This window comes from Danio rerio, chromosome 13 (genome assembly GCF_049306965.1).
Source record: "Danio rerio strain Tuebingen ecotype United States chromosome 13, GRCz12tu, whole genome shotgun sequence".
NCBI classification, from domain to species: Eukaryota; Metazoa; Chordata; class Actinopteri; order Cypriniformes; family Danionidae; genus Danio; species Danio rerio.
In genome coordinates this window covers 55,076,603-55,090,000 of record NC_133188.1, presented here as the reverse complement: position 1 = coordinate 55,090,000, position 13,398 = coordinate 55,076,603, and the positions used below count along the sequence as shown (strand labels likewise).

General features: G+C 41.8%; 1 protein-coding gene across 9 annotated transcripts in view; it reads left to right on the top strand.

Annotated features, from left to right (window-relative positions):
• The window catches only part of kndc1 (kinase non-catalytic C-lobe domain containing 1), a 91,827-nt gene extending 78,768 nt beyond the window's left edge, over nucleotides 1-13,059 (top strand). For 8 of the 9 annotated variants that reach the window (XM_073920359.1, XM_073920356.1, XM_073920355.1 and 5 more), the window contains 7 exons: nucleotides 3,750-3,905; nucleotides 5,154-5,236; nucleotides 5,387-5,519; nucleotides 6,155-6,277; nucleotides 6,654-6,713; nucleotides 8,616-8,773; nucleotides 10,308-13,059. In XM_073920359.1, coding sequence (XP_073776460.1) covers nucleotides 3,750-3,905; nucleotides 5,154-5,236; nucleotides 5,387-5,519; nucleotides 6,155-6,277; nucleotides 6,654-6,713; nucleotides 8,616-8,773; nucleotides 10,308-10,536 — 942 coding nt within the window. In that variant the 3' untranslated portion in view covers nucleotides 10,537-13,059. Of the gene's footprint in view, nucleotides 1-3,749; nucleotides 3,906-5,153; nucleotides 5,237-5,386; nucleotides 5,520-6,154; nucleotides 6,278-6,653; nucleotides 6,714-7,004; nucleotides 7,864-8,615; nucleotides 8,774-10,307 lie in introns of those variants that run through there. The other variant, XM_073920357.1, reaches the window with a different exon arrangement.
• Nucleotides 13,060-13,398: the final 339 nt, after the last annotated feature.

The following is a 13,398-nucleotide window of genomic DNA, read 5'->3' as shown; positions in this document are numbered from 1 at the left end:
GCCCAAGTGTACCGCGCTCAGGCACACCTCTTCCAACCGGGCCAGGGCCGGCCAAGTGAACCGTGCTTGAGCGCGATTCAACGCACTCACACTTCTCAAACGATCCGGGAAACGGGCCTGGGCACGGTACGGATGGCATAGTGTGAGTAGGCCCATAAAGTGGGTCTCAGAATGTAGAAGTCCTGCATTAAATTCCATTGGTCCCCCCCTTGCCGTTTAAAATATGAACAAGTATTTTACTCCAGTATCTTCAATGAAGTTTATGTGGTCGCCTGCTGCTCCCGGCACTTGCGTTTAAGTGGCTTTTCATCTTGTTTTATGTTTGAACGACTAAATGAATAAAAAAGTCTATTTAACTGATTGTATTTTAATTGCATTACAACTTTGACGCTGTATAAGAAACCATATAAAATTGAAAACAGTCACATTAACATGTGGCCTGCAGAAATTTGCATTCACTGAATGAAAGTCGCCTCGTGGTTCCATCCCAAAGAGGGAAGAAATTACTTTCTCAAACTCTCGCGGTCAATGTGCCCGGTTGGTGGAATGAACTCCCTAACTGCATCAGAACGGCAGAGTCACTCGCTGTCTTCAAGAAACCACTAAAAACTCGACTATTTAGTCTCCACTTCCCTTCCTAATCTGCAATCGCCTCTCTGGCTCCACCGCTAACTGTATTACAGAAAAAAAAAAAAAAAACTTATGTTACTAATGTTCTGCATCTTACACTTTACACACCTAAAACTCGCCTACAGCACTTCTTCATTGTTGCTCTTATAGTTGTGTAAATTGCTTCCTTGTCCTCATTTGTAAGTCGCTTTGGATAAAAGCGTCTGCTAAATGACTAAATGTAAATGTAAATGTAAGTTTATCTGTAGGGGAAAAAAACACTAGCTGTGCATATAACCCATTAAACAGTACAGTTTGGTGTTCATCCTCAGAATATACGGTTAAAACCAGAAGTTTGCACACACTCTAAAAAAAGGAGCATAACCATTTTCTTTTAAATGTGTGATGGTAAATCATACTAAACGTTTACTATCTTAGGTCCGTTAGGATTATCTAAATGATTTACATTTGCTAAATGCCAGAATATTGAGAGAATTTATTTTTTAGAATTTTTTATTGTTTCTATACAGTCAAGAGTTTACACACATTTTCTTGGGATTTGTTTAGCTTTGCTTTTAAACTCTATCCGCTTGTTAAGTGTGACGTCACGCGAAGCGGCTTCCGGGTCCAAGCGCTCTATTCAACTGAATGGGGAGACTCATGAAATGGTAATAATAAACGTTTACAAAGCGATTTAATGCTTTCGAAAATCCCGATGGCAGTATATATGTTCATGCCTAATATCCGATGGCCAGAAAGTGATTAATTTTTTATAAATTGTTAAAATTTTGGTATTTGTTATGCAGCAAGCCCAGAGATTGTTGTGTACACTATGACTTTATATAAAATTAACTTTAATGTGTGATAGGAATAAAACGTGATCATAAACGTATGATTTCTCCTCTCAAATAAAAGGCGGCTTGGACCCGGAAACAGTATACATACGTCACAAACACGTCACCACTTAACAAGCGGATAACTTTGATTAAATGTTTTGGGTCTCTTTCCACAAGCTCCTACAATAGTTTGCAGGAGTTTTGGCCGATTCCTCCTGACAGAATTGGTGTCTGAGTCAGATTTGTAGGCTGTCTTGCTCACACAAGCTTTTTCAACTCTGCCCACACATTCTCGATAGGATTGAGGTCAGGGCTTTGTGATGGCCACTCTGAAACATTCACTCTGTTGTCCTTAAAGCACATTTGAACTAATTTGGCAGTATACTTAGGGTCAAGGGGCCTCATGTACGAAGACGTGTGTTAAGTTCATGCTGTAACATTGCGTACACACAAAGCTGTAAATCTGCGTACACAGTAAAAAATTCAGATGTATGAAACACTGCGTACACCCAATCCCACGCATATTCTCTTTGTACATCCGAATGGAAGTGAAACTGAGCGCACTTGCACGAGCGCAAAACCCCTCCCTGCCCCCCCCCCCCCCTGTTTGAATATGCTAATGACTGTACTTTGGCAAAACCCAACGAAAAAGCAAAGGCAAAAGCAAGCAAGAAGAGAAACTTTGAACAGAATGTGAATTGGAGGTGCTGCTATCGGAGGTAGACCAGAGAAAAACTGTTATTTGCAAGTTTGTCGTTGGAATGAGCTAGTTGAGTGATTTGATCGGCAGAAACAACAAAGCTAAAGAGGGAGGACTGCAGCAGTGTGAGTGGCGTAGCTCGTAACACACATGGCTCACTCAAGAACTCGTTTCGAATCCAGCGCCTGATGAACTCATTCTTCTTTTTCCCCCACTACATATCAGATTTTGTCTACTCTTCATCACGAGGAACACAAGTAGGAATCATTAATAAGTGTGTGTATTATGTTAAGCGCATTTGAGCATCACATATTATTTGCACATTTATTGAATGGAAATGTTTCTGATCCACATGTGCAAATTCATCTTCAGATGGTGCCTTTATGGCAATGTGCGTGCAGTCGATCGCTCCGATTACATTGGGAAAACCAGCGATCGCTGCAAATTGCGTTTTAATGTTTGGCTGGTCAACTGCATGGGATGGAAACCTTATATCTGCTATGCATGCGGATGATCTCGTCCCATACAGCTGTCAGCTGGCATTGCACGGCTCAAAGATACTTTCTAGTGAGCAATTTAACACAATTGCCTCTAGGAATCTCCAATGGAAGTAAAACAAACACACACAAGAAATGCACGTACGCCAGACATGAAGTTGGCGTGGAACAACACACATTCTCACGTTCATTTCATCATTAGTAAATCCAAACGTGAGTGATTCTGAGCATGAAACCTGGCGTATGCAATGTTTTTGTGCGTACGCAGCGTTGATACATGAGGCCCAAGATCTGTTTGGAAGACCCATCTGTTGCCAAGTTTTAATGTTGAGATGTTGCTTCAGTATTTCTCCATAATGTTCTTTCTTCATGATGCCATCTATGCTGTGAAGTGGACCAGTCCCTCCTGCAGCAGAACAGCCCCACAACATGATGCTGCCGCCCCCATACTGCACAGTTGGGATGGTGTTTCTAGGCTTGTGCGCTTTCCCCTTTGTCCTCCAAATGTAACGCTGCTCATTATGGCCAAACAGTTCAATCTCAGCTCTATCAGAGCACAGGACATGTCTCCAATCATTACTCTTTTCCCAGTGTCATTCAGCAGATTGTAATCTGGCTTTGTTGTTGATTTTCTCATGTTGTCACAGAAGGAAGCAGTGTGTTTGAGGTTTTCCTTCAATACTATTCTATAGTTGTGCCTCACATTAACTCAAATGCTGTCAATCAGCCAATCAGAAACTTCCAAAACCCTGACATCATCATCTGAGCTTTATCAGAGGCAGAATAATCTGATTGTGTGTAAACTTGACTTTCAGGAAAAGTTATAACTATTTCTCTAAATATCTCTCTCATTGTTCTGCTGTTAAGCAGAACAGAAACACATGTGATCATCCTAACTCACCTAAAAGAGGAAACGTTTAGTCACATTAACATCTGACTTTTTTTTTTAATGGTTATGTGTCTTTTTATACAGTGGATCTAAACTTCTGCTTTCAACTGTAGACCTTAATGAATATAATCACAGGTATAGCTGCAGCATTCATTCTCAGTGTGTGTTTCTGTGGTGTGTGTGTGTGTGTGTGTGTGTGTGTGTGTGTTGTGCTGCAGGGTAAAGATCAGTGTTTCTCCATGGCTGCAGCTCTCCCTCGGCCGTGTTTCTCATCTCTGATGTCCGGCAGTTTACGCTCAGAGGATAGACTTCCCCTCAGCCAGACTGAACACACAGCGGCACACATCGCTCAGCAGCTCACACTCCTGGAGCAGGTCAGCCAGCAGCACATTCCTAATGACGTGTTCAAGCTGTCCGCTGGGTCTTAAAGTGTATTAAACGTTGATCAATCAATGTACAATCAATCTCTTTTGCGATTAAATCCTATTCCAATCATGGCAAACTATAAGTGAAAATATTATTAAGGCTAAGTATTATTATACATAGCCACGTCAATAAAGGGTTTTTTATATCTTTTCCATGTTTTTCGAGCGGCTTGGACTGACTTTTACTGTTTATTCTGATGAATCCCTCACCCAAAAGAGCACCTGCACATTTATTAAGCTACCCTTGAGCATATCTTGTTTGATTTTGGATATCTGAATACATATTTGATATATTTTTTTATTAATTAATTTATTTTTTATAGCAGGACTTTACCGTCAGCCTAACCGAAACCTGTGGGAACATTACAGTTACGCTTTTAAGCCATAATATTATAGACTAAACATGAAGCAAGCATGATTTGATCGTCTGATCAGATTATTAATCATTTTGAAGTTTAAATTTTTTTCTAGTTTTCATATCTGGTGGCAGGTTTTTGGTAGATTTTTATAAACTATGTACATTTATTGGGGCGTCACGGTGGCGCAGTGGGTAGCACGATCACCTCACAGCAAGAAGGTCACTGGTTCGACTCCTAGCTGGGTCAGTTGGCATTTCTGTGTGGAGTTTGCATGTTCTCTCGTGTTGGTGTGGGTTTCCTCCTGGTGCTCCGGTTTCCCACACAGTCCAAACACATGCGCTATAGGGTAATTGATCAACTAAAGTGTGGTTAAATAAGTGTGTATGGGTGTTTCCCAGTATTTGGTTGTAGCCAGAGGGGCATCAGCTGTGTAAAACATATGCTGGAATAGTTGGAGGTTCAATCCGCCGGGGTGACCCCTGATTAATAAAGGGACTAAGCTGAAGGAGAGAAGGACTGAATTAATCAATCGTTTAGTAACGCTAACGCTGTCGTTTAGTAATCCACCTCTAGATGGAGACAGAGGATCAGTGTTGATGTCCTGCAGGTCTGATTTTCAGAGTGTGTGTGTGTGTTTGTGTGTGTGTGTGTGTTTGTGTGTGTGTGTGTGTGTGTGGTTGTGTGTGTGTGTGTGTGTGTGTGGTTGTGTGTGTGTGTGTGTGTGTGGGTATGGGTATGGGTGTGTGTGTGTGTGTGTGTGTGTGTGTGTGTGTGTGTATGAATGAGTGTGTATGAGTATGTGTGTGTGTTTCTCTCTCATCATCTGCTGTTTCTGCAGGAAATCTTTCAGGACTGTCATCCAGTTCACTTCCTAAACTCCAGAGCACAGGGAGTGGCAGAAAACGCCGGAAACATTTCCAGGTGAGTTTAAACTCAGGATTTTTGAAGATATGTTGTATATTTACTGTGTACATGTGTGTGTGTGTGTGTGTGTGTGTGTGTGTGTGTGTGTGTGTGTGTGTGTGTGTGTGTGTGTGTGTGTGATCTCTGTTGTCTTTTTCTCTCCTGCAGGTGTGTGTCAGTGGACTCGGGCAGCAGTGGTGTGTGTGTGAGCTGTGTCTCTCCTCTGCAGACGCTCCTCCTTCACTCCGGCTGCGTCTCCACATGGGTCTCTGCTGAACTCGTCATCTGTGACTCTGTCAAGGTGACTCACACACACACACACACACACAAATATTTTTATACACACGCAAACACATATACACAAGCATGCACGCACAAACACATGGACATACACACACACACACACACTATTAGACACACACATTCATACACACACACGTAAACACATGAACATGCACACACACACACACACACATATATATACATACATGCGCAAACACACGGACATGCACACACACACGCACACACACATACATACATACAAACACACGTGAACTGGAACATGCACACAAGAACACACACATACATACATGCACACACACACACATAAACACACTCGCAAGCACATAAACATTTACACACACACACACAGAAAGAGAGAAATACAAACACACAGATATGAACGCACACATACAAATGCACATGGGCACACACATAGATGTGCATGTGTTTGTGTGCCTATGTTTGTATGCACGTGGATTTGTGTGTGTGTGTGTGTGTGTGTATACTGTATGTATTAAACGTATAAAAACCTTTCAGTTTGTTTTAAGTAACACTTTATGCACTGAAGCACGTCTTTAGAAGAGTTGAGCTGTGTGTGTGTGTGTGTGTGTGTGTGTGTGTGTGTGTGTGTGTGTGTGTGTGTGTGTGTTATAGGCTCAGGCTGCTTTACTCTCTCGGTTTCTAGCCATTGGTAAACACTGCTACGAGACCAGAAACTTCGCCACCGCCATGCAGATCCTGTCGGGCCTGGAGAATGTGATCGTGAGGCAGTTACCGGTCAGAAGACACACACACACACACACACACACACACACTCTCAACTGCATCTGCTGTTCTTCTTCATCTTATCTGCCGGCTCCAGCAGCTCTAATGTTAATTGTGTGTGTGATTAAACACTGACTCCATTCTGCAGCCCATCTACTAGCATGAAAAGGCGGATAATCCACGTTCAGCACAAACACACAGAGCGCTCGTCTGATTGGTGTGAAATGAAATTGCATGATAAATGCTGCTCATAAGCTGTTCATTGGGCTCTTATTTAGTTTTATTGTGTATACATGTGTGTGTGTGTGTGTGTGTGTGTGTGTGTGTGTGTGTGTGTGTGTGTGTGTGTGTGTGTGTGTGTGTGTGTGTGTGTGTGTGTGAACGGCAGGCATGGAAGCAGATCCCTCTGAAGGTGTGTGAGATTCTGGAGGAGCTCAAGGCTGTGCAGGTCAGACGCTGTTTTAGTCATTAGTTTGACTTTTGTTAAATGAGTTCATTTATTCGTTTGTTCTTATTGTTAGTATTATTTTTTGTATATTATTACCTTAATATTAAGTTATCATTGGTTATTCTTGTTATTATTTATTGTCAGTATTTTTCATATGTAGTAAAAGTATAAGTATAGTATGAGTAAGGTGTACCTAATAAAGTGGCCGGTGAATGTATATACATACACTCACTGGCCACTTTATTAGGTACACCTTACCAGTATCAAGTTGAACGCCCCTTTTGCCTTCAGAGCTGCCTTAATCCTTCATGGCAGAGATTCAACAAGCTACTGGAAATATTCCTCAGAGATTTTGCTCCATATTGTCATGATAGCATCACACAGTTGCTGCAGATTTTTCGGCTGCACATCCATGATGCCAATCTCCCGTTCCACCACATCCCAAAGCTGCTCTATTTGATTGAGTTCTGGTGGCTGTGGAGGCCATTTGAGTACAGTGAACTCATCGTCATGTTCAAGAAACCAGGCAACGTTTCTCCAATCTTCTATTGTCCAGTTTTGGTGAGTCTGTGTGAATTGTAGCCTCAGTTTCCTGTTCTTAGCTGACAGGAGCGGCACCCGGTGTGCTCTTCTGCTGCTGTTATACACAGCCTGCCTCAAGGTTGGACGTGTTGTGTGTTCAGAGATGCTCTTCTGCAGAGCTCGGTTGTAACGAGTGCTTATTTGAGTTACTGTCGCCTTTCTATCAGCTGGAACCAGTCTGGCCATTCTCCTTTGACCTCTGGCCTCATCAACAAGGCATCTGCGCCCACAGAACTGCCACTCACTGGATATTTCCTCTTTGTCGGAGCATTCTCTGTAAACCCTAGAGATGGTTGTGCATGAAAATCCCAGTAGATCAGCAGTTTCTGAAATACTCAGCGCAGCCAGTCTGGCAGCAACAACCATGCCACGTTCAAAGTCTCTTAAATCCCCTTTCTTCCCCATTCTGATGCTCGCATTGAACTGCAGCAGATCCTCTTGACCATGTCTACATGCCGAAATGCATTTAGTTGCTGCCACGTGATTGGCTGATTACAAATTTGAGTTACTGTGCCGTTGGGCAGGTGTACCTAATAAAGTGGCCAGTGAGTATATATACAGTAAAGTTATTTACTCTCCTGTGAATCTTTTTTTTGTCAATTATTGTCCAAGTGATTCAGTATTTTCACAGTATCTACTATAATATTTTTTCTTCTGGAGAAAGTCTTATTTGCTTTATTCTGGCTAGTTTCTGCTAATTCTGCGCTCGCTGCCAGTTACGTTAACTTACAGTATGCTCACTATCCTCGGCCCGTTCTTAATTTTGATTCTGTAAAATGTCCAAGAAACCCAGCGCTAATGGACCTCATTAAGACTCCACCTTTATTACAGCTCATGGCGGACATTTCTCAAAGAGGGAATAACAAAACTCTTACCTGAGCCAGTGTGTGGGAGCTCGAGTGTCCAGCAAGCTCACCGTTGTGATCGATGACTCTCGTTTGTTTATTAATGCCTGTGACAGCGGTGACGTCATGTTGACAGTGGAGTGATGCTTTTTGATTCGTACTCATAGTCGTGTCCGTGGTGAAGCTGTATTTCGTGTTTGTAAAGTACACCCATCGTAGAGTTATCAGTCGTATATAAACAGACAAAGAACATGTCTGAATACTATTGTCATGAAGAATATCTAGTCTAATATTATTTACTGTCATCAAACAGCAAAGACAAGAGAAATCAGTTATTAGAGATGAGTTATTAACACTATTATGATTAGAAATGTGTTAAAATACAGTTATTAATACAGTAATAATTGTAATAACACACACACACACACTCTGAGAAGGTGATAACGCTCAGTGTGTGTGTGCGCTGCTGTTTCAGGTGTTCCTGAAGAGTGACGCTCTGTGTCTGATGGAGGGCCAGAAGAGCCGCTGTCGGCCGACGCTCCCCGACACACACATCCTGAGCCTACACACACAGCAGACGGAGATCGGAGCCTTCAGCAGGACCAGCGGAGCGCTCAAGTGGAACAAACTCAGGTCACACACACATCAAACATACACACAATATACACACTCACACGCATACACATTATACACATACACAGACATTAAACACACACAGACTCATATAACATTATAAACACACACACACACACACACACACACACACATACACTATAAACACACACATTGCACGCACACACATTGAACACACACACATTATACACACACTAGAAACACATACATACAGATATTACACACATACATTACACACACACGCACACACATACACACATACATACACATTGTACACAGACACATTACACACACATTATAAACACACTAAAAACATACTCATTTTACACAAACACACATTATACACAAACACACACACATTATACACACACATACACTATAAACACACACATTGAACACACACACATTATACACACAATATAAACACATACAAACAGAAATTACACACATACATTACACACACACACACACACACACACACACACACATACACATTGTACACAGACACATTATACAAACACATTAAACACACACACACACACACACATTATAAACACACTAAAACATACTCATTGTACACAAACACACATTATACACACACACACACACACACACACACACACATTATACACACACATACACTATAGACACACACATTGCACACACACACACACATTATACACACACTATAAACACATACAAACAGATATTACACACATACATTACACACACACGCACACACACACACACATACATACACATTGTACACAGACACATTACACACACATTATACAAACAAATTAAACACACACACACACATTATATACACACTATAAACACATACAAACAGATATTACACACATACATTACACACACACGCACACACACACACACATACATACACATTGTACACAGACACATTACACACACATTATACAAACAAATTAAACACACACACACACATTATAAACACACTAAAAACTCATTGTACACAAACACACATTATACACACTTTAAACACACACACATTATACACACTATAAACACACGCACACACATTATACACACTATTAACACACACACACACATTCTACACACACATAAAGACATTAAATACACGTCACAGTACACACACATGCATGCACACACAGTCATGCAGTGAGCACGCTTATTTTCAGTCTGAGTGAGACTGCACGGGCTTGCGTGTGTGTGTGTGTGTGTGTGTGTGTGTGTGTGTGTTTAATAATTGTCTGCAAGGTTGTGTGTGTGGGTGTATGAGAGAGATGTGTGTGAGTGTGTTTATTGATTGTGTGCACGTTTGTGTGTATGTGTAGAAGTGTGAGGTGTGTGTGTGCATGTGTATGTGTGTGTTTAATGGTTGTTTGCAAGTTTGTGTGTGTACTTGTGTGTATGAGAGAAGAGTGTGCGTGAGTGTGCAAGTTCTGTGTGCAAGCAGGGTTATTATCTATAATACAATATAATGTGTGTGTGTATGTGTCTGTGCATGTGTGTGTGTGTGCTGTCCTCTCTTCAGGAATATAGCGCGTGTGGTCAGTCAGGTCCAGGCGTTTCAGGAGCGTGTGTATCCGTATCCTCCAGACTCTGAGCTGCAGTCGTATCTGCGAGCGCGAATCCTCCACTTCGGCCGCTGTGACGTCACTCTCCTCGCCTCCGAAAACCACACACACTCCCTCCAGACGAGCGACCGGCACGCGCGCAGGATCCAGGACACACTCCGACGAGTCAAGGCCTCATTTCAGTGAAGCAGAGCTGGACGTGTTTCCATTACGCCTCAGAGCGGACAGTAGGGCTGCACCACACTGGATAAATATGACATCTGCTTGCTTTCCTGTGATATCGAGATATGAATATAATTTCAGCAGAGGATTTGAACAGCTTTATTTGGAAACGTTTCATTTATTTAGATAGACTGGGATCTATTTCTACACTACCTGACAAAAGTCTTGTTGTAGGAGCAGCAGATAATAACTCGACATCTAGTTGATCATGTGTAAAAGTGTCAGAAGGTGGATTTCTCTGCTGAATCGTCTGTTGATCTGCATCTCAATCATCACCAATACTGCAGAAGACCTACTGGAACCAGCATGGACCAAGATTCACACAGAAATCAGTCAAGTTTGGTGAAGGAGACATCATGGTTTGGGGTCATTCAGTATGGAGAGATCTGCAGAGTGGATGATCAACATCAACAGCCTGAGGTATCAAGACATCTGTGCTGCCCATTACATCACAAACCACAGGAGAGGGACAATTCTCCAGCAGGATAGCGCTCCTGCTCATACTTCAGCCTCCACATCAAAGCTCCTGAAAGCAGAGAAGGTCAAGCTGCTCCAGGATTGGCCAGCCCAGTCACCAGACATCAACATTATTGAGCATGTCTGGGGTAAGATGAAGGAGGAGGGATTGAAGATGACATGATGAACTCTGGGAGTCCTGCTGAAGGCTTTCTTCTTCATTCCAGATGACTTTATTAATCAGTGATGTGAGTCATGTCAGAGATGTATGGATGCAGTCCTCCAAGCTCATGATGGAGTCAGACACAATATTCATTCTGTCTCCACTGCAGCAGGACTTTATATTCTATACTGGACATTATTTCTGTTCAGTGATGACACTTTAGTCTGAGCAGAGTCAGACCGCACTGTCCTCATCAAATCAGTCAACATCAAGACATGATCAGATTTATTGAGCTCAAATAAGCAAAATTTAGAGGCCTTCACCTTTCATAGGGCCTACTCACACTATGCCATCCGTACCGTGCCCAGGCCCGTTTCCCGGATCGTTTGAGAAGTGTGAGTGCGCTGAATCGGGCTCAAGCACGGTTCACTTGGCCGGCCCTGGCCCGGTTGGAAGAGGTGTGCCTGAGCGCTGTACACTTGGGCTTTGGCGCGGTACGCTTGTGTGTGAGCGTGAAACGCGCCAAAGCCCGAAACCGAAAGCGAGACGTGACTTTTAAGGGACTGTTTCATATGGATTTATTAATCATTCTTACAGTTCAGTGATCGCAAACTGCCGTAGTTTATTAAAGACGCAAACTCCTCACTGCACGACAGCTGCGCACCTTCAGCAGACCTCCTCATTCCTGCAGCACGAGAGCTTTATGATTGTTTATGAGCGCCAAAAGTGGCGGATCTGTCCGGTAAAATATCTGACTGCGTGTCACCGCATCCCTAAGGACTGTTTGGCGAAATATTTGACTGCATGTCACTGCATAACAAACGACTGAAAGGATATAACAAGAGAAATCTCCACTGTGCTGCTGAGTGAGAGCATATGGCAAGCCGTTTTAACATTTAAACCTTGTTCTGACTATCCATAAATATATTTAGAGATATAATTATATATTTTGACAAGTCATTATTATAATTCGACTTGTCAGAATGACAATTAGAGATATCTGTAATTACAATTGTACTAGTACGAAATCAGATTGGAGATATCTGCAAATATATTATGACTAGTCATATTCCTTCATTGACTTCCATTGAAAAATATTTGCAGATATCTCTGAGTTTTGACTCGTCAAAAATCCAATTCAAGATATCTACAACTGTAATTCGACTATTAGTAAATTAATTAGAGATATCTTCAAATATATTTGTAAATATCTCTAAATATTACGAATTAAAGACATCTCCAAATGTATGACTAGTAAAAACTCAGTTAGAGATATCTCTAATTACAATTGTGACTAGTCAAAACTCATTTAGAGATATCTGCAAATATTTTTCAATGGAAGTCAATGGAGGAATATGACTAGTCACAATATATTTGCAGATATCTCCAATCTGATTTCGTACTAGTACAATTGCAATTTCAGATATCTCTAATTGTTATTCTGACTAGTCGAATTATAATTATTCCTAGTCAAAATATAATTAGAGATATCTCTAAATATATTTATGGAGTCAGAACAAAGATTTAAATGCTAAAAAGGCTTGCCATAGAGAGCGCTTCTCACTGAACAGCGCAGCAGCGATGACGTAAGCGTGCCGAGGCCCGATATGGTGTGAGCGCGGGCCGTCGGGGGAGACGAGAGGGGGGACAAGCGTGCTTTGGCCCGGTTCGAGGCAACTGTACCTAGTGTGAGTACGGCCATAGAGATACTTCTGACACCAAATCAGCAACTAGAAGTCCAGTTAGTATTTGTTGATGCTAAAACAAGACTTTTGTCAGGTAGTTTATGCAGTGTGTTTGTGTAAATTATAATACATTACAAGCATATAAAAATACAACAAAGCAACAATAAAAGTGAAATAAATAAATTTGTGGAGAGTGTAACAGAATTCAGGGACAATCAAACATGAAACATCATTAGTCCATGTGTCATTCATACATTCATTTTCTTTTCGGCTTAGTTACTTTATTAATCTGGGGTCGCCACAGCAGAATGAACCGCCAACTTATCCATCACATGTTTTACGCAGCGAATGCCCTTCCAGCCACAACTCATCACTGGGAAACACCCATGCACTCTTATTCACACACATACACTTCAGGCAATTTAGTTGATCAATTCCTCTATAGCGCATGTGTTTGGACTGTGGGGGAAACCGGAGCACTCAGAGGAAACCCACGCCAACAGGGGGAGAACATGCAAACTC